Source organism: Mandrillus leucophaeus, unplaced genomic scaffold (genome assembly GCF_000951045.1).
Source record: "Mandrillus leucophaeus isolate KB7577 unplaced genomic scaffold, Mleu.le_1.0 Scaffold801, whole genome shotgun sequence".
In the NCBI taxonomy this organism is placed as follows: Eukaryota; Metazoa; Chordata; class Mammalia; order Primates; family Cercopithecidae; genus Mandrillus; species Mandrillus leucophaeus.
Window position 1 is genome coordinate 360,147 of NW_012108709.1, and position 25,603 is coordinate 385,749.

The 25,603-nt window shown below is 44.5% G+C and overlaps 1 protein-coding gene across 1 annotated transcript in view; it reads left to right on the forward strand.

Annotated features, from left to right (window-relative positions):
- DOCK1 (dedicator of cytokinesis 1) overlaps nt 1–25,603 on the forward strand; it is a 545,861-nt gene that overhangs the window by 92,181 nt on the left and 428,077 nt on the right. The window contains exons 23-27 of the mRNA XM_011967590.1: nt 5,041–5,144; nt 5,529–5,712; nt 11,051–11,148; nt 16,212–16,301; nt 16,659–16,759. Of these exons, the coding sequence (XP_011822980.1) occupies nt 5,041–5,144; nt 5,529–5,712; nt 11,051–11,148; nt 16,212–16,301; nt 16,659–16,759 (577 nt within the window). The remainder of the gene's footprint in view (nt 1–5,040; nt 5,145–5,528; nt 5,713–11,050; nt 11,149–16,211; nt 16,302–16,658; nt 16,760–25,603) is intronic.

A 25,603-nucleotide genomic window follows, 5' to 3' on the forward strand; every position in this document is an offset into this window, starting at 1 on the left:
CCCTTCTTTCTTTTGCTTTCCGGTCTTCTGTGTTGACTTGTCATTCATCCATGTCATCCATCAGAAAAGTTACCGAGCTGTAACAAATACCTCTCAAACATGGGCTCTTAAGGCCCCCTGTCTAGAAACTGGAAATCTTGAATCCTTTTTGTCTTTTGTGGTGACCCTTGCTGTCTGGAGCTCAGGGATGGCTTTTCTCGTAGACATTTCTCTGATACTGACCATGATGCCAAGACTTTAGGAGGAAAGAACTGCTGTAGGAATCACTCTCCTTCAAAAAGAATGTATAATTGATGACTGAAGTTTGTTCCATCACATTTTGTTAAATTAATTGTCAACTAAAGCTGTAGCCCTGTGCTAGACTTTAAGATATCACAGAAGGAAAACTTGATTGCTGACTTTCAGGGTGTGTGTTTCTTTGGCATTGGGAACTGAGACATATTAATATTTGGGACAATAAGTAGCAAAGAGAGTTGACTACAGGCTTGTGTGCCGCAGGCAGTTAAAGGAAAAGAGTGGTGTGGAGGGCAGACCACCCTTTGTCACCGATGAGCCCGCTGGGGTCGCACCGTGCAGTGGGCAGTTTCAGGTTCTGTGTGCTCTGGAAGGAGCTTAGGCATGAGCCTCTTCTGTGTCTTCATTTGAGGATAAGAACAACCTCCTGGCTGGTGCCGTGGCTCACACCTGTAACCCCAGCACTGTGGGAGGCCAAGGTGGAAGATTGCTTGAGCCCTGGAGTTTGAGACCAGCTTGGGCAACACAGTGAGGCCCCATCTTTACTGAAAAACCAAAACAATTATCCTGGTGTGACGGTGTGTACCTGTAGTCTCAGCTGCTCAGGAGGCTGAGGCAGGAGGATTGCTTGAACCCGAGAAGCAGAGGTTGCAGTGAGCTGTGATTGCATCACTGCACTTCAGCCTGGGGAACAGAGTGAGACCCTGTCTCAAAAAAACAAAACAAAACAAAAAAAAAAACAAGAACAAAAACAAGAAAATTCTCCTCCTAGGGTATTCTTGAAGGTCAGGTAAGGTGGAGGCTGGCCACCTTCCGGCACGGTGCCTGCTATGGATAGGGGCTCCATGGTGGTTGCTGCTGCTGGGATAATGTGTTCATTCACCTGACTGTTTCTGGGGCCTGGCCTGCCCTGGGCCCTCCATGTGGGGTGGGTGTGCCTGGACAGGGGTGCTGCAGGAGAGCAGCCTGGAGAGCAAATGCGTGAGCACGGTCATGATGTTATGGTGTACAGACCACCTTGTGGGACCCTCGAGAAGCTTGGGCCTGCTGTTGTTCAGGGGAGTTGGGGAGGCCTGGTGTGTGGGGTCTGCAGAGCTGGGGTGCGGGCCAACGAGTGTCAACGGCAGGTGTGTGTGTGGTGGGGCGTGGCCTGGAATGTGGCTGACTGGAGGGGTCTCGAGCAGCATGGGGTGCCTGGTGGTGGGTGGTGCATGGCCGGGGAGTGCGGGGCGGGGGGCGGTGGCTGACAGCTGCTGAAAGCATCATTGCACTCCTGTCCTGTCCCAACAGTGCACGCAGGTCACGGGTTCAGTTACAAGGGCATCCGGGTTTATGTCTAATGGGAGAAGCTGGGGCAGGAAGGCCGCCTGCTTGGAAGGCAGTTCCCTGCCATCTCATCCTTGCCACAGGACCAGATCTAGGCCACCAGACCCCAGACCAAGTCGGATCTGCTAATGGTACATGACATCCTTGGTGGCCGAAGCTGTAGGATAATAATAACTATCAGCAGATGTTGGCCATCGTTCACTGTGCTCTTACCATGTGCCTGACACAAGAAATTTATTGTACTATTTGGATTCATCCTCACAAGATTCTCATGTGGTATCAGTATTATTACTTCCCACATTACAGATGAGGAAATGGGCTTGGAAACCCCAGGTCAGGGGCTGAAAGTCACCCAAGTAGTTGGTGGAAGAACTTTGGTTCTAACCCAGGTCCTTGTGCCGGAGCCTTACGCTCCAGTGCCTTACGCTCCAGTGCCTTGGGGGAGTGGCGAGGCCACTTCCCTCCTTTGGCTTTTATTGAGTTCCTGCTGTATACACACCAAGCTGCTGGAGTTTCTCCTCTTGCAGAGCTTAGGTGTGAGTTGAGGTTTGAGATTAGTTTGCAAGAACCAGCTAGGGTGTGGCAGCCTGTGAGTATCACGTGAATTAGGCAGAGGTATGATGTGGGCGGAGGGTGCTGGTGGAATGGGGGTGGCGGTGGGCACAGGTGTGTCCTCGGCCAAGGCATGGTGGGCCAGCCTAGTGGGCCACAGTGCGCCCTAGGCCCTCTAGGGCTCCATGCATACATCACCCTGAGGCCCATGGAGGAAGCAGGGTGAGGACAGGGTTCTGGAATCCACAGAGGACTTGTCTCAAAATCATGCTCCCGTCTTTTAACAAACTCATTCTCTCTAATTAATAAATTACACTAGGGCAGAGTGATAGCTCCTGTAGCATTTTAATTTTCAAAATCCTTGTTTTTCTTGTCAGTTTTAAGTACTTATTATAGACAAGATGCTATCACCCGACATACCAGGACACGTTTGCATAATAAATGAAGTCTCGGTGGCCACAGCTTGTGGGATTTTGGAAAGATGTTGAGCATCGCAAGTGTGATGCCGATGAAAGCCTGGACGTCGGTCACTGACCATGGCCTTTGGGGCCTCCCCAGCCAGCCCTGCATGCAGATACCTGGGGCAGAAACAGGTAGAAAGAGCTGAGGCCACATTGGTCCCCGCTTGCTACCCTAAAGAGGAGGCTAGCAAAGGGAACAAGTGATGGGATTTCTCACCTGGGATCTGTCCTTGGGATTGGAAAGTTTGGTGTCGATGGGTTGACATAATATCTTTCCAGCAACCTGTCAGCAACTCCAGGTGCACTAGACCATGTGGTCCATGGAGCCCGGCAGACTTGCAGCTCTCAGTTCCAGCTGGCCAGGAGCTGAGTTTTCCTTGATTGTAGTGTGCTTGTTGGGTGGGGCGGCCTAGGGAATGGGCAGCTCTATCCACAGTCCAGGACACATGATCCCTACTGTGGTTCCTAAGGTTCTGTAAACTGGTCATGTGAACCGTCCACCTCATGATGGCTGCTAGTGAGCCTTCAGCAAAAATCAGTCCATTCCTCGGATGTGAAGATGCAGAATGTTAATAAAAGGTGCACTTACTGTACTACTGTCTGGTAGGGTCAGTAGAAGCCATCTGCTGACCATTATTGTCCCATGTCCTTCTGAACCCTGGCAGTTTTCATGGAGGTGTGTCTTTTTTGTTGTCTTTTCCAAGTTCACCCAAACTTAGGAGGAACTGTTCTGTTCTTTGCCATTTGTACCTTGAAATATTTTATGTACTCTGGTGCCCTTTTACAGAATTGTTTTTTCAGAATCCTAGGGTACTTATATTTTACTTCTGCTTCTTCCTGTGTTTTTTGGCTGGTTGATTATTCATGGAACCCTTTGATTTGCCAGGATGTATTGAGCACCCATTGTGTGCAAAATACTGCTGGACACCAGGAAGGCAAAGGTGATAAGCCATATTGTCTTGGGCAGTGGGATCTGAGGGTAAATATTTTGAGCCGCTGACTCAAGACGGGTGGATGCGTGATTCTTCCTCTGTGATCTCTGTCCTTTCATCTGTAAAGAGAAAGCTCTGAATCTGTAATTGTGGAGATAGTTTCCAGCTCTGGGCCTGTGTTTCTGTGCTCTACTGAGATTGCAACTTGAGGAATTTGTGGCAGATCCATTTCTTCAGTCCATGTTCCTCATCTGTCCTGGCTCATCAGTCCGTCCCCGCCTTTGACTCTCGCTGCCTATCATGAGCCACACTGGCCTGTTGTCCCCAGATGTGCCACACCGGTCCTCGCGAGGGCCTCTGCGCTAGGTCTGCCTCTTCTTGCAGCTTTGACATCTTCGCTTATGTGCTGTCCAGCTTCTCAGAGAGACGTCTTCTGACCAAGAAATTGGATTGTCCCCGTTGTCACTGTGACCCCTTAAACCACAGTGTTTTTGTTTTCTTTATCATCTGAAAGCTCATTTGTTTGTTGACTGTCTCCCAAAGTGGCACAAATATGGATTGAGTACCTGTTGGGCACCAGGCACTATTTCATGTACTGGGAAATGGCAGTAAAACAAAAGGTCACTTACATTCCAGGGTCCAGTGGATGAAACCAACAATAAATAGCAACAAGATCAACAAAATTCTCTCTCTCTCTCTCTCTCTCTCTCTCTCACGCACACACATACACACACACACACACACACACAGAAACACACATGTCAGGTAGTGATAAGAATTATAAAGAAAACTAAATCAGGTGAGAGGAAAGAGGGTGACTAATGGACTATTTTAAACAAGATGTGGTCACTTTGGAGGAGGGGACATTTTGGCAGAAGCTTGAATGAAGTGAGTGAGCCCCACCTGCAGATACCTGGGGGATGAACTCTCTCACCAGAGGCAGCACAATTTCACATGGAGGTCGTTAGTCCATTGGTAATTCATGTGATGGATATTGCGAGGCAGGAATTGATTGTAGTTTTCTGTATTGACGCGAAGTTTCCTTGGTGGAATGGTCTGCCCCTTCCCAGCCTCTGTTGTTTGCTGTGGCCTCTCGTTTCCAGGCCCTGTTCGTTTCCGCTGGTCTGGGCGTCCTAGGTGAAAAGCACACGGTCTTTCTTATTGTCACTTGACAGTTACTCTTGCTTTCTAGTGTTGCGGGCTTTCCTTGGCCTTCTTCAAGACCATGCTGCCCTTCTTGGCCCTTTATTCTGGAATCCGTTCTCACGTTCCAGGAGAAATCTCTTCTATGAGATTTTGATTAGAATGGCTTTGAATTTACAGATTAATTTGAGAACAACTGACCCCTTTATGCTAGGGGTCTTCTTACTTGTAAACATGGTCCATTTTTCCATATGTTTATGAGATTGACTTTAATACCTGTTCGTATAATTTTGTAATTGTTTTCTTGAAGGCAGCCTTTGTAGCATCTTACAATGTTATTTTGTCATGATAATTGAAGGCAATCATCAATTTTTTTGTTTTTTGTTTTACAGCTAAGGATAAATCTGAGAAAATATTTGCACTAGCATTTGTCAAGCTGATGAGATATGATGGTACCACCCTGCGAGACGGAGAGCATGATCTTATCGTCTATAAGGTATCTGGTTGCATTGGTGCAGTATTGCTGCTATAGACAGTTTCAGTCTTTTCTGGGCTTCCTGACCCGAACCAACATTTCCCATCATTGTGAGGAAGCTGCTATCTAGCTACATTTAATTATGTCAATGAACATTTCCGATGACCAGCCCTTTTGTTGTTCCTAACAGGAAAAGATGATATACAATATAACAATAGGTGCCATATAAAAATGCTATGAACATGAATTATGCTGCAGGAATAAGGGAAATTGTTAAAATATGTATTTAATATGATAAAAAGCAATTATGATGGTTACAAGGATTAGGGGTAACAAAGGATGGCAAAAAATGGTGTGTTGCTGTTTGGGAATTGCCTTTGACATATGGCATGACTAAACCCACAGGCCGAAGCCAAGAAGCTGGAAGACGCAGCCACGTACTTGAGTCTGCCCTCCACGAAGGCCGAGTTGGAAGAAAAGGGCCACTCGGCCACGGGCAAGAGTATGCAGAGCCTTGGGAGCTGCACCATTAGCAAGGACTCCTTCCAGATCTCCACGCTCGTGTGCTCCACCAAACTGACCCAGAACGGTGCGTTCGAGAGGAGAAACCCATTCACCCCAGGAGCTCTGCCTCAGTCCCGTCTTTTCCACGCTCCTTCCTGTGTGGAGGTGTCCTCTGTAGGCGTATGAACGTCACCCGTAAGGCATTCATTGCATTGGGCTGTGATGATCTGTCAATGCATAGAAGGTGGCATTCGTTGTAATTTAAAATTCACGCTTCTACTCTGGTCTAAGGGTTATTCTTTTTTTTTTTCCCCCAGACAAGGTCTCATTCTCGCTCTGTTGCCCAGGCTGGAGTGCAGTGATGTGATCTCAGCTCACTCCAGCCTTGTCCTCCTGGGCTCAGGCCATCCTCCCACCTCAGCTTTCCATGTAGCTGGGACCACAGGTGGTGTGCAGCATGATGCTTGGCGGCTAATTTTATTTTTAATTTTTATAGAGATGAGGTCTCACTTTATTGCCCAGGCTATTCCCAAACTCCTGGGCTCAAGCAGACCTCCGGCCTCGGTCTCCCAAAGTGCTAGGATTACAGACATGAGCCACTGTGCCCAGCTGTGTTATTCTTAAAGGGAGATAAAGCAATGGATTTACTTCTTAAAATGATTTTTGGCCAAAGGAAGGTAGCGTGGCATAAAGGAAAGTGCACGAGATTTGGAGTCAGACCAAAGACCTGGAATTGGACTGTAGCCCTGTGTTAACCCTGGGGATGCCCTTGAACAAGGGTCTTCTGCACGTTTCGGAGTCTTATCTTCCTTGTCTGTTGATACGGGAATAGTGCCTGCCTCAAAGGGCTTAGTGAGGGTTACGTGAACAGTGGGCTGGGAGCTCACCTCCCTCTTTATGTCGTCCCCATTCTCAGCTACTCTCTGAGATAATTACCAGTTATCTTTATTTTTAAAAGCTGGTTTGGATGATACTTTCTAGCCCTCCTCGTGGTGTGGGATAAGGCACCCCCTGCTGACTCCCACACCCCAAAGCTCAGCCCTAGTGTGGTAGATCACTCATCCATCAGCTGGTGCCATGCCCTTGTGTGGCAGTTGGCCGACTGCTTTGAGTGCCTGCACCACCACTGCTTTGAGTGCCTGCACCACCACTGCTTGCAGCCTCTCCAGTGACGTTGCTGTCCAGCCAGGGGTACTTCTTATTCAGAGCACACTGATGTTGTTGCTGTCACTCTGTCTGGAAGAGGCAGAAATCCTACATTTAAAAATTGCATCTTCCAAATGCAGCCGTATCACAGCTGTGCAGAGTGACTTTATGCTCTCTCAAATCAGAGCTTGAAAACCCAATTTTTTCCTCTTAACTGCTCGATATGGATTTTGATTAGTAATGTCTGTTGCTATCAGGAATTGTGTCTCTGGGGGATTGTCCGTAAATCATGGCAGTAGTTTTGGATTTGTCCAAGGGACAGTCATCGTTTGGACTTTAATAGGGTAAATACAGGACAAAAGTAAAGCCATCGTCTGGAAGTCAGGACATTGTAGTGGAGCATGCAGCATGCACTGAGTGTGCTGTGTGTTTGGATGTGCCAGCCCTGAGTCAAATGCTTTTAGATCTTGCCGTTTCTGCACTTTGCACTCTGTTGTTCTGGGCTACACTTTCCCACTGCTGGTCTGCTGAGTAAATTTCTTGGTGTGGGAGCAATAAGTCTCTTAAGTGCCTTAAGCCTGTTGGGATACTTTTGTATTCCATTTGCATACATGTCTCAAACCATTTATGAAGTGTCCTAGCTTGTGGTTGTGTAGTGGTCTCCATAAGCAAATGAAAAGCCTTAGCTGGGGGTGGGATTCCTGTTCATGCTGCTGATAAAGACATACCTGAGATTGGGCAGTTTACAAAAGAGAGAGGTTTAATGGACTCACAGTTCCATGTGACAGGGGATGCCTCACAATTGTGGTGGAAGGCAAGGAGGAGCAAGTCACCTCTTACATGGATGGCCTCAGGCAAAGAGAGAGAGAGAGCTTGTGCAGGGGAACTCCTCTTTTTAAAACCATCAGATCTCGTGAGTCTTACTCACTGTCACGAGAACAGCACAGGAAAGACCTGCCCTCATGATTCAATTACCTCCCACCAGGTCCCTCCCACAACACGTGGCAATTCAAGATGAGATTTGGGTGGGGACACAGCCAAACCATATCAAGTGGTCAGCAGTGCGGGGCTCAACCTGGGACTTGGTTATGGAAAGGATGCCCCCCTGTGACATGTTAGTCTCTGGATGTGGCCTTGATAGCTCCACTTGCCTGACAGATGACAGCATCCAGAGCCTCATTTAACCCCAAAGTGACATCTCCAGGTGGGGCACACTTCAGCATTTCAGTAGGTGCCATGTGTTGCGGTGCTCATGGTGCAGGAAGCCGTCATCTCATACTTGGGTCATGTTCCAAAAGCATGCTTGGAAGTCATTACTTGGAACTTGATCATCTTTCCCCATTCAAAGCAATGCTCTGAGCTGCGGTTAGGTGATGAGGCCCATCCACAGAATGCTTCTTAACCCTCATGACCCTGGAGAAGGGACTGTGGACCAGGACATCCCACCCCCGGGGGGTGGGGTCAGTGGCGATCCCTCCTTTCCCCTTCAAGCTCCTTGAGTCTCACCAGCTGCAGAGTAATCCCCTCCCCAGACTGAGGGAGAGGGCACCCTGCTCTCAGCAGCAGCTGTTGCCAGGCAACAAGGAAATTCCGACGTGGTGCCGCTCACCGGGACTGACGGGAAATCTGCCTTTCATTTCACACCAGCCACGGTTCCCCTTCTCAGGATTGTGGCATGTCAGGTGTGTACAAGATGGAGCTGCCCCAAATGGCATCTAAGCATCGACTCCCACATTCTCATTTGAGGGAATCGTTTTTCTGAAACCGTGATTTGTTCCTGTGAAGTTCCATTACTTAGGGAAACGCAGTGGCTGAATTATTCATTGAGGTTTGTGTTAAACTTCTCTGTCCTCAGCATTATGCTAGATGCTGTGGGGGATATGAAAGAAGTATAAGACGTGATTCCTCTTCTCAGTTAACTGACTATATAATTAGAAAGGAGTCATGAATATGGGCCGTGAGTCCCAGTAATAAGGGGCTGGGGTGGGCATCTGCCGTGGGCAGCTTCATGGGGTCTGGACAAGCCCTGTTCTCTTCCAACACTCCCTTTGCCCCAAGGTGTTTTACTACTCATTAGCCCAATTGGACTTTGTCTCAAACTTACCGCACAGCGTGCCACCGACTTTGAATGAAGGGGATCCACATTATTAGTGTCTATTAAGGAAATACTGGTAATTCTTGTGAGATGGAAATCTCCCTTAACCCTAGGACCAAGAATGTGTCTGGGCAGGATGGAGCCTTTTCCTCCATGACTTCCCTTTCGCTTAGAAATGAAGACATGTTGGCCAGGTGCAGTGGCTCACACCTGCAATCCCAGCACTTTGGGAGGCTGAGGCGTGAGGCTCACATAAGCCCAGGAGGTTAAGACCAGCCTGGGCAACATGGCGAGTCCCTATCTCTACTAAAAATTAGCTGTGCATGGTGGCATGCACCTGTAGTCCCAGCAACTTGGAAGGCTGTGGTGGGAGGATCGCTTGAGCCTGGGAGTTAGAGGCTGCATTGAGCCGTTGTTGTGCTCCTACATTCCAGCCTGGATGACGGAGTGAGACCCTGTCTCCCAAAAAAAAAAAAAAAAAAAAAGGTAAATTGCTCAATTCCTCATCATCTCCTGGGATGACTGCTGCCATTTGTGCTTTTAGACTAGGCATTCTGCTAGGTGCTTTCTACACATCATGTCAGTTAATTCTTACAGCCACCTTGTGAATCGGGCAGCATCATGCCCATGGTTCAGGTGAGAATATTGAGGTGAAGTTACTTGCCAAGGCCAAGCAACAAGTGGTTGCTGAGTGCTGGTGTTTAAGCTCACACTTGGGTGTCTTCCACAGGACCTTTGGGTGCTCCTTTTCTGTCTCCCCATTTTTAACTCTTCCCTTTGTCAGCTGTACTTGGGGATAGGGTGAAATAAATGAAAATGTATGTTTTGGAGCTTATTGTGTGCATGCCTTTTGTACAATTTGATGCTGAAATTATAATGGATGTCTGTATTTCCTAATTTTCTACCTATAGTCATAATTAGAGGTTTTTTTTTTTTTTTTCCTTCTTCAGTATTAACTCGGGTTTTGTATTTTGATTCTTTCTTTTATGCAGACAGTTTCTGTTTCTGTAGCTGAAGTTGGTTCTCAAGCATAACGGTAAATTAGATGTACTTTGTTAATGGTATTTTTTCAAGTAATGGGATGTTAATATAACTTCAGGTGAAATTTGGGTAGGCGTATGTACTTTCCTAGGGAGCTTTTGGATCCTGTCTTCTTACCTTAAATGATATCTTGGCCAGGCATGGTGGCTAACACCTGTAGTCCCAGCACTTTGGGAGGCTGAGGTGGGTGGATCACCTGAGATCAGGAGTTTGAGAACAGCCTGGCCAACATGGTGAAACCCTGTCTCTACTAAAACTACAAAAAAAATTAGCTGGGTTTGGTGGCAGGTGCCTGTAATCCTAGCTACTCGGGAGGCTGAGGCAGGAGAATCTCTTGAACCCAGGAGGTGGAGGTTGCAGTGAGCCGAGATCGCGCCATTGCACTCCAATCTGGGCAGCAAGAGCGAAACTCTGTCTCAAAAAAAAGAAAAAGAATATCTTGATCCCTTAAACAAAAACATTTCTGGACACTGTCTTCTTCCACATTGAGTCTTTAAAAACCAGTATATTCATTCCTTGCTCTTTCTATAAAAAATGCAACAAACAAAACAACCATAAGAACCACAAACTTCAATGGAAGCCCAGACATGGTGAGGGCCGGAAGCTCGCTCAATGCAGGCATGAACCGCAGTGCAGGCGTGGTCTCAGTTGTCCAGAGCTACTGTAGCTGCGGGGACTCTTAACCTTGCAGTCTCAGTACTTTAATTTGTGTTAGTTATTTTATTTATATCATCTATAAAAAAATAGCGGCTTGTTCTTGAGCAGGAAAAACAAATCATTTGGTATCCAGTGCCTGGGCAGCGCTTTCTGGGTGAGCAGGCCTCTTCAGGTGTTGTGGTGCTCTGAAACTGCCTTCTTGTAGAATGGAAAGACAAGTTCTTTTTTAGTTTCCCAAATGTATTTTTAAAGCTGCTACATGGAAATCATTTCATGGTAAATGTCGTTGGGAATAATGAATTCGACCGTACTAGGTGTTAAGTATGTTGCTACAAAGGAATGGAATATTTAGCAGGTGAATCTTTTAAAATAGGGTTGATTTCTCTGTTCACAAAATTTTATAGAGAACCTCACTTAATGCATGATTAACGGAGACAGAACAGAGTTCTTGCTGTGAAGAGCTGATTGTCATTTCTGTTTCCAGTGGACCTTCTGGGGCTCTTGAAGTGGCGCTCCAACACCAGCCTGCTGCAGCAGAACTTGAGGCAGCTGATGAAGGTCGATGGTGGTGAAGTAGTGAAGGTAACGTGGAGCCCAAAGGGACTTTTTGGGTCTTTTTTTGTAAATGTGTATTAACAGAGGCCGGGCGCAGTGGCTCACGCCTATAATCCCAGCACTTTGGGAGGTTGAAGTGGGCGGATCACGAGGTCAGGAGATAGAGACCATCCTGGCTAACACGGTGAAACCCCGTCTCTACTAAAAATACAAAAAAATTAGTTGGGCATGGTGGCGGGCGCCTGTAGTCCCAGCTACTCCAGAGCCTGAGGTTGGGGAATGGCGTGAACCCGGGAGGCGGAGCTTGCAGTGAGCAGAGATGGTGCCACTGCACTCCAGCCTGGGCGACAGAGCCGGACTCCAAAAAAAAAAAAAAAAAAGTATATTAACAGAAGTAGGCAGTGACTCCAAAGGTAGTATAGGATTGTGGTTATACTCCCCTTTAAAAAATAGTGACATATGGGCCAGGAGCGGTGGCTCACGTCTGTAATCTTAGCACTTTGGGAGGCCGAGGCGGGCGGATCCCCTGAGGTCAGGAGTTCGAGACCAGCCTGACCAACATGGAGAAACCCTGTCTCTACTAAAAATACAAAATTAGCCGGGTGTGGTGGCACATGCCTGTAATCCCAGCTACTCGGGAGGCTGAGGCAGGAGAATCGCTTGAACCCGGGAGGCGGAGGTTGCAGTGAGTGAGCCGAGATCGCACCATGGCACTCCAGCCTGGGCAACAAGAGCAAAACTCCATCTCAAAAAAATAAAACAAAATAATAGTGACATACACCTCTAGGTGCACAGAGTTTTTCTTGGCTTCTGGTTTTGGGGGGACTGTCTGGGTTAGCCGTGAAGGAGACTAGCTTTGCAATCACCCTCATCGTGGGTTCCATGTCCTCTTCCCACAGGTCCTCGCTGCAGGACTCACAACAGTTCAGTGGCCTTTTTAGGCCTCTCTTTCCCCTGCCATGAGAAGGCGGTAAGAGTAGTGCCTTCTGCAGGGTCACTGTGGAGCCTCAGGTCTTTTTACTGTTGTCATGATCCTTGTTACTGCCAGCAACATTCGTACTGGCCCTGGCTTGTGACTCCCTGAGATCCTCTCTAAGTGACCAGGATTGGTCTGTGGTGTGGTAGAAAGATCACGACACAGAGAGACTTGTCTGGGCTGTTTTCCTCCCGTGGGTGGCTCTGCAGCAGCGTCGGGTGTAATTATTTATTCGGGCCCTGTGGCCTCAGTATCTTTATCTATGAGATAGGACAGTCATGTTACATGGCCTGAGGTCCCTGGGAGCCCTCGGCTTCTGGCATTCTTTATTCTGTAATTGTTTGTGGTTCTGATATTTTCGGCAGCATTAGGCTCTTCTCTGCTCTCAGATACGCCACAATTTGCTGGGACAGCTTTTCGTTGTACGTGAGGAAGCGAATTTCCATTTTTAGTCGGTTCTGTTTTTGACCATGGGATGATAAACAGGTCACTGGCATGTGGCGTTCTGTAAGCATAGACTTTCCAGCCAGGTCTGTCTGTTGCTGCCTCAGTTCCTCACCCTCTAGGAGAGGTGATTACAGAAAGAAACGACCTTATCTCTGCAAAAATTAATTACTTAAAATGGCCTTAATTAACCAGCAATGTGCTTCACTTCAGTATCAATTAATTTGGTCGCACCGGCTTCCTGAATCATTGTATAGCCCTTCAGACATGTCCTCGCTAATCTTAAAATTTTAATCATCTTCTCAGTCCTGGTCTTCTTCCAATGGCTTGGACAATGTTAATTGCATTTTAAACTTCCCTGCGTTCTGTAAATTCCCTAATTCAGATGGAAACTAGGTGAATACGTGAATGTAGTTGAGAAGAACCCAGTTAATGAAATTTTGTCGTCTTTCATTTTGAAGTCCCTGTATCTCATTAGGAATGAGTTGTATTTCTGATGACCGGTTGCCACAGTTACCTGGAAGAATGTAGGATGATCTTGTCCCATCATTCTCCCCATTTCCTTCATCTCATAGATTCTCACATTTGATTATTCATCCCTGGACATGGCCTTTATACCTTTCCCTTCTTCCCACGCATGCTGGTACCATGCAAGCCTGGGTGACCTGTCCAGCCCTTACCTACCTTGCCTAACTTTGTGCTTTGTCTCTGCTGGCATGTCTGACATGCACCGTGAACCTGGAGAATGGAATTGACTTGAGGCCATGGGGCTGTTAATGGCCAGCCGGGACTTGAGGAATTCCCGCCTGCATGGGGCTCCTTTTGCACTGTTTAAGGATGCTGATAGATTGTGGGTTTGGTTCTGTTTATTCAAGACCTCCCTTCTGCATATTGATGACTGATAGGAGAGAGATGGCATTGCTTGACAGATTGAGGAAGGTGTTTAGCAAAAGATACGCTGTCCCATTAGATGGAAAATGGAAATGGTGACTTTGGTCCCTTTGAACATGCTCTTAGAGAGAGGGTGGGGTGCCAAATGAAGCCCTTTCATGGCTCTGTGTGAAGGCCCTCCTTCAGGTGCTCGCCCCTGCCCCACTGCAGCTCCGCACCCCAATACGTGCAGCTCCATCTCCCTTTGGTTCTGTTTCTGTGCCACTGACCATGTCATGTGTCTGGGTGGGACCAGGTGGTCTACTTCAGGGACTTTGCATGAACTGTGACAAGCCAGGTCCTGTCACCTGGGAGCCTGTTGGCAGGGGAACATTCGGCTGTTAGCAGATGGCATCAAGTTTTGACCTTCGCAAAGAATTTACGTTCTGAAAATGATGGGAAATAGTACAAAAGTAACAAAGTGATGCAGATCCAAATAGTGAGGAGTTGATTAAGCCCTTGATATCCAGACCAGTATGCCTTTTGGTCAGGGTGGTTTTGTTTGCCACTGTTTGCATGTGACATTTCCTGGTATAAAGTAAGTGGTGGCTGGCACAGCCAAGCATGGAGAGGATTTTACTCCTTCAAGGGTCTCCGATCTCATGTTGGGCATGCCGGGCGTCCTCTCTCCCGAAGGAGGCGGGTGAGGCTCTTGATGCTGCTGCAGTTCCATGGCACTCCTTTGCAAGCAGGAGTCTCTGGTTTGCTTCTTTAGTCTTGGGGCTATAGCAGTTTGAGATCCTCCGTGCCTCCCCGAAGGCCCCCTGGGTGTCGGGAAGAGGCTGCACAGTCCAGGAGGAATCTGAACCAAACACCTGACCCAGCCTTCCCTGTGATGTCCTTGCTGTGTGATCACCTCACCCATTTATTTTTATTTTTCTTTAAATTACAGTTTCATTGAGATATGATTCACATACCATAACATTCATCCTTTTACTCAGAAGTTTTTAGTGTCTTCACGGAGTTGTACGACTATTACCATTGTCTAATTTCAAAACACTTTCATCACCCCAAAAGAAACCACATAGCTATCAGCGGTCACTTCCTCCTCTCCCTGTAACCACTAATCTGCTTCCTGTCTCGATGGATTTACCTGTTCTGAATATTTTATGTAAATTGAATCATACGCCCTGTGGCCTTTTGTGTCTGACTTCTCTCACTTAGCGTTGTGTCTTCAAGGTATATCAGTGCTGTAGCAACTGTCAGTGCTTCACGGCTTTTTTTCTTTTTTTTTTTTTTTTTTTTTGAGACGAAGTTTCGCTGTTGTTGGCCAGGCTGGAGTACAATGGCGCAGTCTCAGGATCTTGGCTCACCACAACCTCCGCCTCTCAGGTTCAAGCGATTCTCCTGGGATTACAGGCATGCACCACCATGCCTGGCTTATTTTGTGTTTTTAGTAGAGATGGGGTTTCTCCATGTTGGTTAGGCTGGTCTCAAACTCCTGACCTCAGGTGATCCGGCCTCCTCGGCCTCCTAAAGTGCTGAGATTATAGGTGTGAGCCACTGCGCCTGGCCTGCTTCATGCCTTTTTATGGCCAATAACATTCCATCACATGGATAGACCACAGATTGTCTTTCCATTCATTAGTTGACACACATTTGTATTGATTCTGCTTTCTTGGAGATGATGAATAATATTTGTGTACAAGTTATTTTGTGAACATATGTTTCCTTTCTTTTGGAGATATGGCTAGGAATGAAACTGTTGACTCGTGGTAAATCTGTGTTTAACTTTTTGAGGAATTGTCAAACTGTTTTTCATAGCAATTGCACAATTGTACATTTCGACCTGCAATGTACAAGGGCTTCAGTTTCTCTGCGTTCTTGCTCACACTTCTTCTTATTCTTCTTTTAAACTGTAGGCCAGATAGTGGGTGTGAAGTGATATCTCATGATGGTTTCCCTTTGTGTATCCCTAATGAGTAATCATGATACATCGGTACTTCATGTTTATGGCCAGTATTTCGTTGTGTGGCGTTCTGCCTCTTCTTGACCTTCTCTTGTAATACAGATCATCACTTTGAACACAGTCATCTTCAGGCCATCTTACATTTCCTGCAGGGGAGGATGGGGTGGGACTTGAAGCTGACTTTTAGTGTGACATGCCTTTGAAGTCTCTTCCTAATTACATGTATGATGCTTTGTCCTTCTTTGCGATAGAATTTATTTGGTAAATTTTAGTCAGCTGTAACTAATTTCGACATTGTTGTTGAATAAAGTAAGCACCTTCTGGTCCCAAAACTGGGATAGTGCTGTGTATTCCAGTTTCAGAATCACGATCCTCTTCCGTACCTGGGCACCCTGGTTGGTAGAAGGTCCTTTCTTCCGCTCAGCTGGGTCCTGTCCCTATGTAGCTTCTGCCCATTCACTAGCCGGAGTCCTGTACCCAGTGTGTAGAATGAGTCAGATGCGTCTTCCCAGAGTTGCCATTCAGCGCTTTGTCACCAGCCTGATGAAAACCAGGAAGAGGGTTGGAAAGGCCGCCTGGGGGAAGCAGTAGGCCCTCTCCTTGCTTTGACCCTCTCCATTTAACTCTGGTGGCATCATTTCTTTGTTCTGAATTCACTCATCCAAAATTTTTGTCTTGTGTATCTAGTGACTGTGAAAGATCCCGAATGGCTTTACAGGTAGTGTTGGGGGCAAGGTGGGTATTTGGAGTACGGCGGAGATGATAGCTATTCCAGTGTGTCGGGGAGTCCGGAGGGTTCACACTCTCAGCTGACCTTCTGTGTCTGTGCAGTTTCTTCAGGACACGTTGGATGCCCTCTTCAACATCATGATGGAGAATTCGGAGAGTGAGACTTTTGACACATTGGTCTTTGATGCTCTGGTAAGAGAGCTTTCCTTCTCATGTGCTTGGATAAGAGCGTTGTTTCATGCTGCAGCCTTTGAGGCTGGGGGTGGGGGCTTCGTCACAGTGACTTTGAACGCATTTTCAGTTGTAAATCCAATCAAAGATGAATTGGGGTGGCCAATTTTTTTTTTTCTTTTCTTTTCTTTTTAATTGTAAAACTGTAGTTAGGCAAATGTCATTTCCAGGGTAAGAAGAGGTAAACTAGCCACCAACTTCTATGTGAAAATGTTCTGGTTCATTTCCTAACACAGGGGTGCAAATGGTTCTGATGAAGATTATAAAATGGCTTACATTATGTTATGCTAATGAAAATATTACTGATTAATTTGACAGGTATTTATCATTGGACTGATTGCTGATAGAAAATTTCAGCATTTTAATCCTGTTTTGGAAACTTACATTAAGAAACACTTTAGTGCAACTTTAGCCTACACGTAAGTTCCTACTTTGTTTTAAAATCAGTACCTCTTTTTTTGGTATTTGTGCTATTTAGAGTCTTTTTCATGTACTTTTGTCTATGACTGTGTATTTACCCCCGCTCAAAACTCTTGAGTTTACTGGGATAATTTTTAGTGTTGTTTTCCTCTTAACATATCTAAAAACCTTGTTGAAAGAGATATGTGATAAATCATCATAATATTCTGGAATAAATTCTTGTTCTCCCACACACCTTACATTTATCTTGGAAATCTTCAGTTTATGTTCGATGAAACTGAGCTATGGATGTGGAGTGTCTGACACTGCGGATTTCCCATGAGCCTTTGATGAATGGATAAATGCATGTGTTCCTGTGTTGAGGAGATTGGTTGTTGAGTGTGAATTAGATGCAGTTTTGTACTTTGCAATGTACCTCCTTGCTCTTTAAAGAGCCCCTTCCCTTTTCTTTGACAAGCTTCAGCTGTCACTGTCTTGGATTCCTTCTGTCCACCCTTCTGCCTGTCTGTGCCCCAGAGGTCTAGGAAGACACCGGAGGCTGCGCGTGGTGCCTGGGCCAGCTTAGCAGCGTGCCTGGTGTTGAAGAGCAGAGCCCTGGGGTCTGGAGTCAGGCTGCCTGGGCTTGATGTGCAGCTCTGTCCCTCTCAAGCTCTGTTGGGCAAGTTGCTTAACCTTGCTGAGCCTCAGCCTTCTTGTCTGTAATCAGAGCATGATTGTGGGCTTGTGTAGAAATTTTAGTAAGTTATTACATGTAGAGTGCTTGGACTAATCCCTGGCACTTAAAAAGCACTAAGCAATTACTGGGTTTCATTATTATTAGATTTATTATGGTGACTTACCGGCTCTTTCGTGGTGGAATTTATTGGCATTTATCAAACTTTTTATCGTGTGAGTTACAGCAAAACATAAAGATTTAAATAGTGTCTTTAAGAACATCCCACTTAGAATCAGTAGAAAGGATTCTCTTTAGTGTGAGTAAATTTAGTTAAAACTCCCTTCTGTGTCATCAACATACTTTGCAGAATACCTGTTTTTCCTCCCTGTGTGCAGTCACGAACTCATGTCAGAGGACTCTGGCCTTCTGAAGCCAGCTGTTAATATACCCCAGTCCTGCGCCTGGATTCTTTGCTGTCTGCCTCGAGACAGACAGGTGGTGGGTGGAACTCCAGGAAGGCTAAGAGCCGTGAGGTCCTCCAGCCTGCGGAACGAGCTGTGACTAGTTCTTTGCACTTGCTTGCTAATAAACGTTTGTTTAAAACATTTTGTTGGCTGAGTGGAGACGCCCGGTGTGTGGGCATGTTGAGTAGTTCCTTACGGACTGTGGGGAGGGTGCATTGCAGGGCACTTTTCCTGGCTCTCGTGACCAAAACGAGCGTGTGGGATTTGCAGAAGTGGCCTGCAGACTGCAGCAAACGTAGCACGCCCTCCAGGTGTGCTCGTTTCCAAAATTCTGCCTCTTGATTGAAATATGGCCAAACAGCTCTTCTCAGATTAGGCTCCTCGCTTGAATTTCAGAAGATGAGAGCCATGAATCAGTTTACCACACTGCAGCCACATCTCTTCATTGGCGCCAGCCTTGCCACGCTATCCTGTTGGGGAAAGAGTGATGCAGCCGTTCTCATAGGTGGAGAAAGAAAAATGGAGATTTTGACGAGTTTCCTAATGAGACAAACAAAAAGTACTATTTTTTCTTTATGCTGTGATGGGCCTGAGATAAGAATAGTATCCTCATGGCCGGGCGGAGTGGCTCACGCCTGTAATCCCGGCACTTTGGAAGGCCGAGGCAGGTGGATCCCATGAGGCCAGGAGTTGGAGACCAGTCTGGCCAACCTGGCGAAACCCCATCTCTACTACAAATGCAAAAATTAGCTGGGCACGGTGGCACGTGCCTGTAGTCCCAGCTACTCGGGAGGCTGAGGCAGGAGAATCGCTTGAACCCAGAAGGCAGAGGTTGCAGTGAGCTGAGATCGCACCATTGCACTCCAGCGTGGGTGACAAATTCAAGACTCCATCTCAAAAAAAAAAAAAAAAAAAGAATCCTCTCATTCAATCTTTGGAATCTGCTGGAAAAGAAACTTTTATTTTGGAAAATAAGTATTGTTAGCATGTTTTGGTAAACTGGCAACCTCAGGTGGTTCCTTAGCAGCCCCATGTCTCCACCTTGAAATTCCCGAGGAGTCAGTGGTGATTCAGACAGCTGTGACCACATCATGGAAGGTCGCCCTGCATTGGTGATATGCTTACAGTATTGTCTGGGCCAGGCCAAATTCCAGTACTGAGTATTATGCCAGATTGTCCTTGTCCTCTTCTCCTCTAGAAGGCTTTGGCAGGTACAGGATTACTGTAGAGTCTTGTCCATGTAGCCTCTCTCCTTTGGTGAATGTTGAGATCTTTAGCCCTTCTTCCCAAAGAACACCAAGAGAAGGCATGAAAGATTTTGGCAGCAGGCAGTCCTCTTCAGCACCCCGAGCTGTGTCTGCGGCTCCCCCGCGTGGGTAGTTCATGGATGCTGGAGCCCCACTGGACTGAGCAGCACTGGTCCGAGTGAGAAGGAAAGGAGGCGTCAGCTTTGGAGGCTGCTCTTCCATAAAACCAGCATGGCTGGGCTCCTTTTTGTCCACCCTACGGAGCTGCTGCAGGCTCCTCACTGACAACTGGTGCTCCATCTGCTCCGCCCCTCTAGCCAGTGCCAAGGGGGTTGCTGTTTGTGCAGATATAAGATGGCCTGGCAGATTTATTTTTATTTATTTTCTTTTTGCTGTCTAATTCCAGGTTAAGATTCATTTGCTGGTTCTAAGTCCTTCTTTTATTTATTTTCTTTCTTTTTGCTGTCTAATTCCAGGTTAAGATACATTTGTTGGTTCTAAGTCCTTCTCTTTGCAAATTATTATTATTTTTATTTCTTTTTTTTAACTGGTTTGAAGAATTTCCAAAATGTGTTCTATGGAATGTTTATTCCCTGGGATACTAATAGATGTAATAAGAGGGGTGTGGTCCAGTAAGTTTGGGAAAATTAGTAAAACTGAGTGAAGCAGGCTTCGTGCCAGGGTGTTGCATGCTCTCCTGTGCAGTGAGCACCACCCGCAGAGTGGTGGCAAGGTGCGTTTTCCAGCTGATGGGGCTGGACACCATGGCAGGAGGATCTGCAGACCTCACCTCTTCAGAACACCAAGCAGGAGTTTGATTCTGAGAGCATCAGGGCTCCCTACTAGAGCTCTGGCACCTGATCAGTGTTAGAAGTGGCTTCACATCCACTCAGTCTCCCAAAAAGCTTTTCAGGCCATGGGTGGTGGCTCACACCTGTAATCCTTGCACTTTGGGAGGCCGAGGTGGGCGGATCATTTAAGGTCAGGAGTTCGATACCAGCCTGGCCAACATGGTGAAACCCCATCCCTACTAAAAAAAAAAAAAATACCAAAAAGTTAGCCTGGTGTGGTGGTAGATGCCTGTAATCCCAGCTGCTGGGAAGGCTGAGGTAGGGGAATCGCTTGAACCTGGGAGGCAGAGGTTGCAGTGAGCCGAGATCGCGGCACTGCACTCCAACCTGGGCAGAGCGAGACTCCGTCTCAAAAAAAAAAAAGCTTTTCATGGTGATGTATTGGTGAAATAGTTACTCTTAGCTCATCCATAATTGCAGTGAAGGTTGCTCTTCTGAGTGTCTCATTCCATAACCTGAGTGAGCAGCCTGGCCTTTACTGGCTCACAACTGAAACAGACATGCTGTCAGTACCCCAGCAGATTGCTTTCATGAATATAAAAGTCTTTCATGTGGCTTTTAAAAAGCCTCAGTGAATCTTGTTGAGTGCATAAGATGTTGGTGACTGGAGACATTTGGTTGGGATATTCTTCCTGGTGTCTTACTGGCTGTTCGCATGGTGTTAGTTTTTGGAGAGTTGTAGTTCAGCTCAATACATTAAAAAATGAAAGTGTGTTGTTGTTAATTTAGTTATTCTTTTATTATGTGTAAGCTGTTGCTTGAGGGTCATCCTTATGAACAAGGATTATTATTTGATGAGCTAGTAATGGTTGAAAGTGTAGAAGTATGAATGGAATTAAAAATGGCATATCCTCACTACAGCCTCTGTCATTTAAAAATAACACATGCTCAACAACAACAACCAAAAACTAAAGAAATCTCACATTACTCAAATGTTATAGTGCAGATGGTAAAAGTTTTCTGTATATAATGCTACACATTGGAGATATCTACTGTGCCAGCATTTATTTCCTGTGTTTATATTAACGTTGCTATTAAGATTATGACTAGTTGTGTATTTTACAAAACAGCATTGTTATTTTTGCTTACTTAAAATTTAAAAACTTTTAAAAATTGTCATAATTTGGGTATAACAAAATGCTCATTTCATTTTGTTTGGACAGTTTTTGTATAACTTTGGAACCACTGCCCAAAACAAGACATAAAACATTGACATTCCCCAGGAACATCCCTCTTGGCCTATCTGAGCCCATCCACTCCCAGACAAGCAGCCACTCTCTGGTTTCTGTTAGCAGTGTGTTTTGCCTGTTCTTAAACTTTACACCAGTGGGGTCATGCGCTCTTTTGGGTCTGGCGTCTTCCCTTCCACTTAATTCTCTTAGGATTCACCCATGTTGCTTTGTGCATCATTAAATATTTGATTTTACTTCTCTATTTCTGAGCAGTATTTTGTTGTATGAATATTTCATGATTTGTTTAGCCATTTTCTTGTTGATGGCTACATGAAGTGTTTCTAGTTTTTGGCTATTCCGGATAAGGCTCCTGTGAATATTCTTGTCCAAGTCTTTGGTGAAGTTTGTTTTTGTTTCCCTTGGATAAGCACCTGGGTGTAGAATTGCCGGGCTAAAGGATACATGTATAGTTTTCTTTGTAAGATATTGCCGGACAGTTCTCCAAAAGGATTGTACTGTTTTGCATTCCCACCAGTAATCTGTGAATATTTGCTCTGTATCCTCATCAACATTTAGTATTGTCTGACTTTGTAGCTATTGTACTGGGGGCAAAATTAGATCTCTTGGTGATTTTATTTTGCAGTTACTGGATGACTGATGATACTGAGTACTTGTTTATTTTTTTGATTTGCCATTTGTGAAATGTCTGTTCAAATCTCTTTTTCATTTTATATTTTGTTGTCTATTATTGATGTGTGTGGTATCTGTGTGTATGTGTTTGTGTGTTTATTCACATAAATATATGTATTTTTTTGTGTCAAACACAATTTTTGAACATTTTCTTCCTGCCTCTGTTTATCCCTTTTCTTAATGGTGTCTTTTGGTGAGCAGAAAGTTTTAATTTTGTTAAAGCCTAAATCATCGTTTAAAAAAACAGGGATTTTCATTTTGTGGCTAAACAATCTTTGCCTAGCCAAAGGCCTTAACAATGCCTGCAGTGTCTAATGTCACAGCACTAGTCTCGTGGCTATTTAAATAAAATTAAACATTTACTTCCACAGTTGTGCCAGGTGTATTTCAAGTGCCCAGTTGCCACATGTGCTGAGCCATGTTGGACAACTCAGAAACAGGTTTCCATCACCGCAGAAAGTTCTGTTGGGCACCACTGTTTCAGAAGCTTTATGCTTTTGACAGAATTCAACATCTGTTTATGATAAAATCTCTTGGCAAAGTAGGAATAGATGGGAAGTTCCTTGATCTGATAAAGCTCAGCTAAGAAAAGTCATAGCTAACCTTATACATAATGCTGGAACATGGAAAGCTTTTCCTGTAAGTTCAGGAACAGACGCGGATGTCTCTTCTTGCCATATCTGTTTATTATTGCACTGGGCTTAGTAAAGCAAGAAGAAATAATTGCAGGTATAACGATTGGAAAGAAAAACTATTTTCACAGTGTGATTTGTATGTAAAAACCCTCCTGAATCTATTTTATAATTTATTTGAAAATAAAACAAACATAAAAGAAAACTTCAATTGTCTATGTACACATAATTGAGAGAGGGAATTAAAAGTACATAGGATTACAGTATGGTACAGTACAGTACAGTTTATGGTATTATCAAAAAGTCATAGGCTGGGTGTGGTGGCTCATGCCTGTAATCCCAGCACTTTGGAAGGGAGGCTGAGGTGGGTGGTTCAGTTGAGTTCAGGAGTTTGAGACCAGCCTGACCAACATGGCGAAACCCCATCTCTACTAAAAATACAAAAATTAGGCAAGCGTGGTGGTGGGCAGCTGTAATCCCAGCTACTCGGGAGGCTGAGGCAAGAGAATCTCTTGACCCTGGGAAGGAGAGGTTGCAGTGAGCCAAGATTGCGCTTCTGCAGAGCCTGAGTGACAGAGTGAAACTCTGTCTCAAAAATAAATAATAAATCAATAAAAATAATGAGGAATAAAGTTACTGATAGATGACTGAAAATTGCAAAATTTGCTAAGAGAAATGTAAAAAGAAGTAAATAATTGGATAATATATACCATGGTCATGTATTGAAAAATAAAATACTGCTTGAATGTTTATTTCAAATTATAGTTTGAACACAGTCTCAATGAAAATTCTATATGCTTTTGTGAAAAAAAATGGACTAGCTAGTTTGAAAATTTATGTTTCAAAAAGTCTGAAATACTGAAATAATATTTTAGAAGATCAAAATTTCAAGATTTAAACATCAGTAACCAAGATAGTATGGTATTGGCATAAGGACAGACAAAAAGATCAGAGGGAGAAAATATAAAATATAGAACAGATTCACAACAGACCTTTGATTTTGTAACTGCTGTTTTCTTTAACAGCATAATGACAAAACTGGCCTTTTTTTTACTGTAGTGATGAGGGAGTTCTCACTTTGTGTATTGAACTGCTGTGCAGTATTTCATTGCAGGGATGTATCACCAATTATTGAACTGGCTCTCAAAGGTTGGGCATTTGCATTGTTTATGTATTTTTACTAGTCAGATCATGCGGCAGTGAACATCATTTGATTCATTTGTTATCGTTTCTGTAGGACAGTTACTAGAGTTGGAATTCCTGGTGTCAAAGGATTTTAATAACCTTAATTATAATGATATTTCCAACAGATATTATAATATGTATTTCCACTTTACCCTCTAAAATGTTTTATGCCTGGCTGGGTGCAGTGGCTCATGCCTGTAATTCCAGCACTTGGGGAGGCTGAGGTGGGTGGATCACAAGGTCAGGAGTTCGAGACCAGCCTGGCCAATGTGGTGAAACCCTGTCTCTACTGAAAATACAAAAATTAGCTGGGCATGGTGGTGCGTGCCTGTAGTCCCAGCTGCTCAGGAGGCTGAGGCAGGAGAATCGCTTGAACCTGGGAGGCGGAGTTTGCAGTGAGCTGAGATCATGCCACTGCACTCCAGCCTGGGCAACAGAGCAAGACTCTGTCTCAACAACAACAAAACATTTTATACCCATTTATCCAACAGCAGTGTTATGATACCCCAAAGTTTGTCTGTACTAGGCAGAAATTTCTATTAATTTTCATGTATTTATTAATGAAGTTGATTAATTTCATACATTTGTAGATTTTTAAAAACCTTCTAACCTTCTCACATTCCCTAAAACTTTGAGTAATCTATTATCATGTGAACTTTCTGGTTATTTGAATTATAGTAAAGTAAAAATAGTTTATTAATACATTTCCCTTCATCTTTAGCAAGGAATTAAAAAAACCTATCTATGAATTACACACTGAAAAAATATATATGTATTTTTTATTATACTTTAAGTTCTAGGGTACATGTGCACAACGTGCAGGTTTGTTACATATGTATACATGTGCCATGTTGGTGTGCTGCATCCATTAACTTGTCATTTACATTAGGGTATATCTCCTAATGCTGTCCCTCTCCCATCCGCCCCCTCACCCCCCCACCCCACGACAGGTCCTGGTGAAAACACTGAAAATATTTATGAAGCCATGAAATAGCATTAAGCTTCTAATATATAGTTTATTTATACCAACTGTCTATAATTGCTTCTGTAGTAGGATGAAAAATTTACAAATAATTTTAATCAATTTTTTTGTATTCTAAAATATGTAAACTTTTTTTTATCATGGAAAAGATTTTAAATGTTTTCATATTAGGATGTTACTTGGTTTTAGATCCCAATTTATAAATAAATAGACTAAGAGTGTAGTAGTCATTATGTTTTTAAAACTAAATGTTTTTGGGAATCTTATTAGGAAATGTAAAAAATATTTTAAACTCTTCATGTGTCCATTGATAGTATTCTTACTGTTCTTATATATTGTTTATACTCTTTTCTATAAGGATTTTTACAATATTTCTTAAAAATTTAAGACTGCTTCCTATTTGAAAAACTTTGTAAAATTTTAATTTTCAGCGTAAGAACTCTAGTTTCAGAAAATCAACTAACATGAATAAAAGTGAGATGCTCTCCAATAACAAATACTATTTCATGCCTTTAAAAAAAATGTTGTAAAATACACATAACATGAAATTCACCTAATCATTTTATTTTATTATTATTTTTTGAGACAAGGTTTCACTGTTGTCGCCCAGGCTGGAGTGCAGTAGCGCAATCTTGGCTCACTGCAACCTCTGCCTCCAGGACTCAAGTGATTCTCTTGCGTCAGCCTCTTGAGTAGCTGGGACTACAGCCATATGCCACCCTACCTGGCTAATTTTTGTAGTTTTTCTAGAGGCGGGGTTTCACTGTGTTGGCCAGGCTGGTCTCAGATTCCTGTGTTGAAGTGATTCTCAGGCCTTGGCCTCCCAAAGTGCTGGGATTCCAGGTGTGAGCAACCGCACCCGGCCCCTACCTAATAGTTTTAAAGTGCAGTGTTGAGAAAATCGTCACCACTATCTATCAGAGAATATTTTTGGTGTCATGCCTTTTTGAAAACATTTTTTGTGT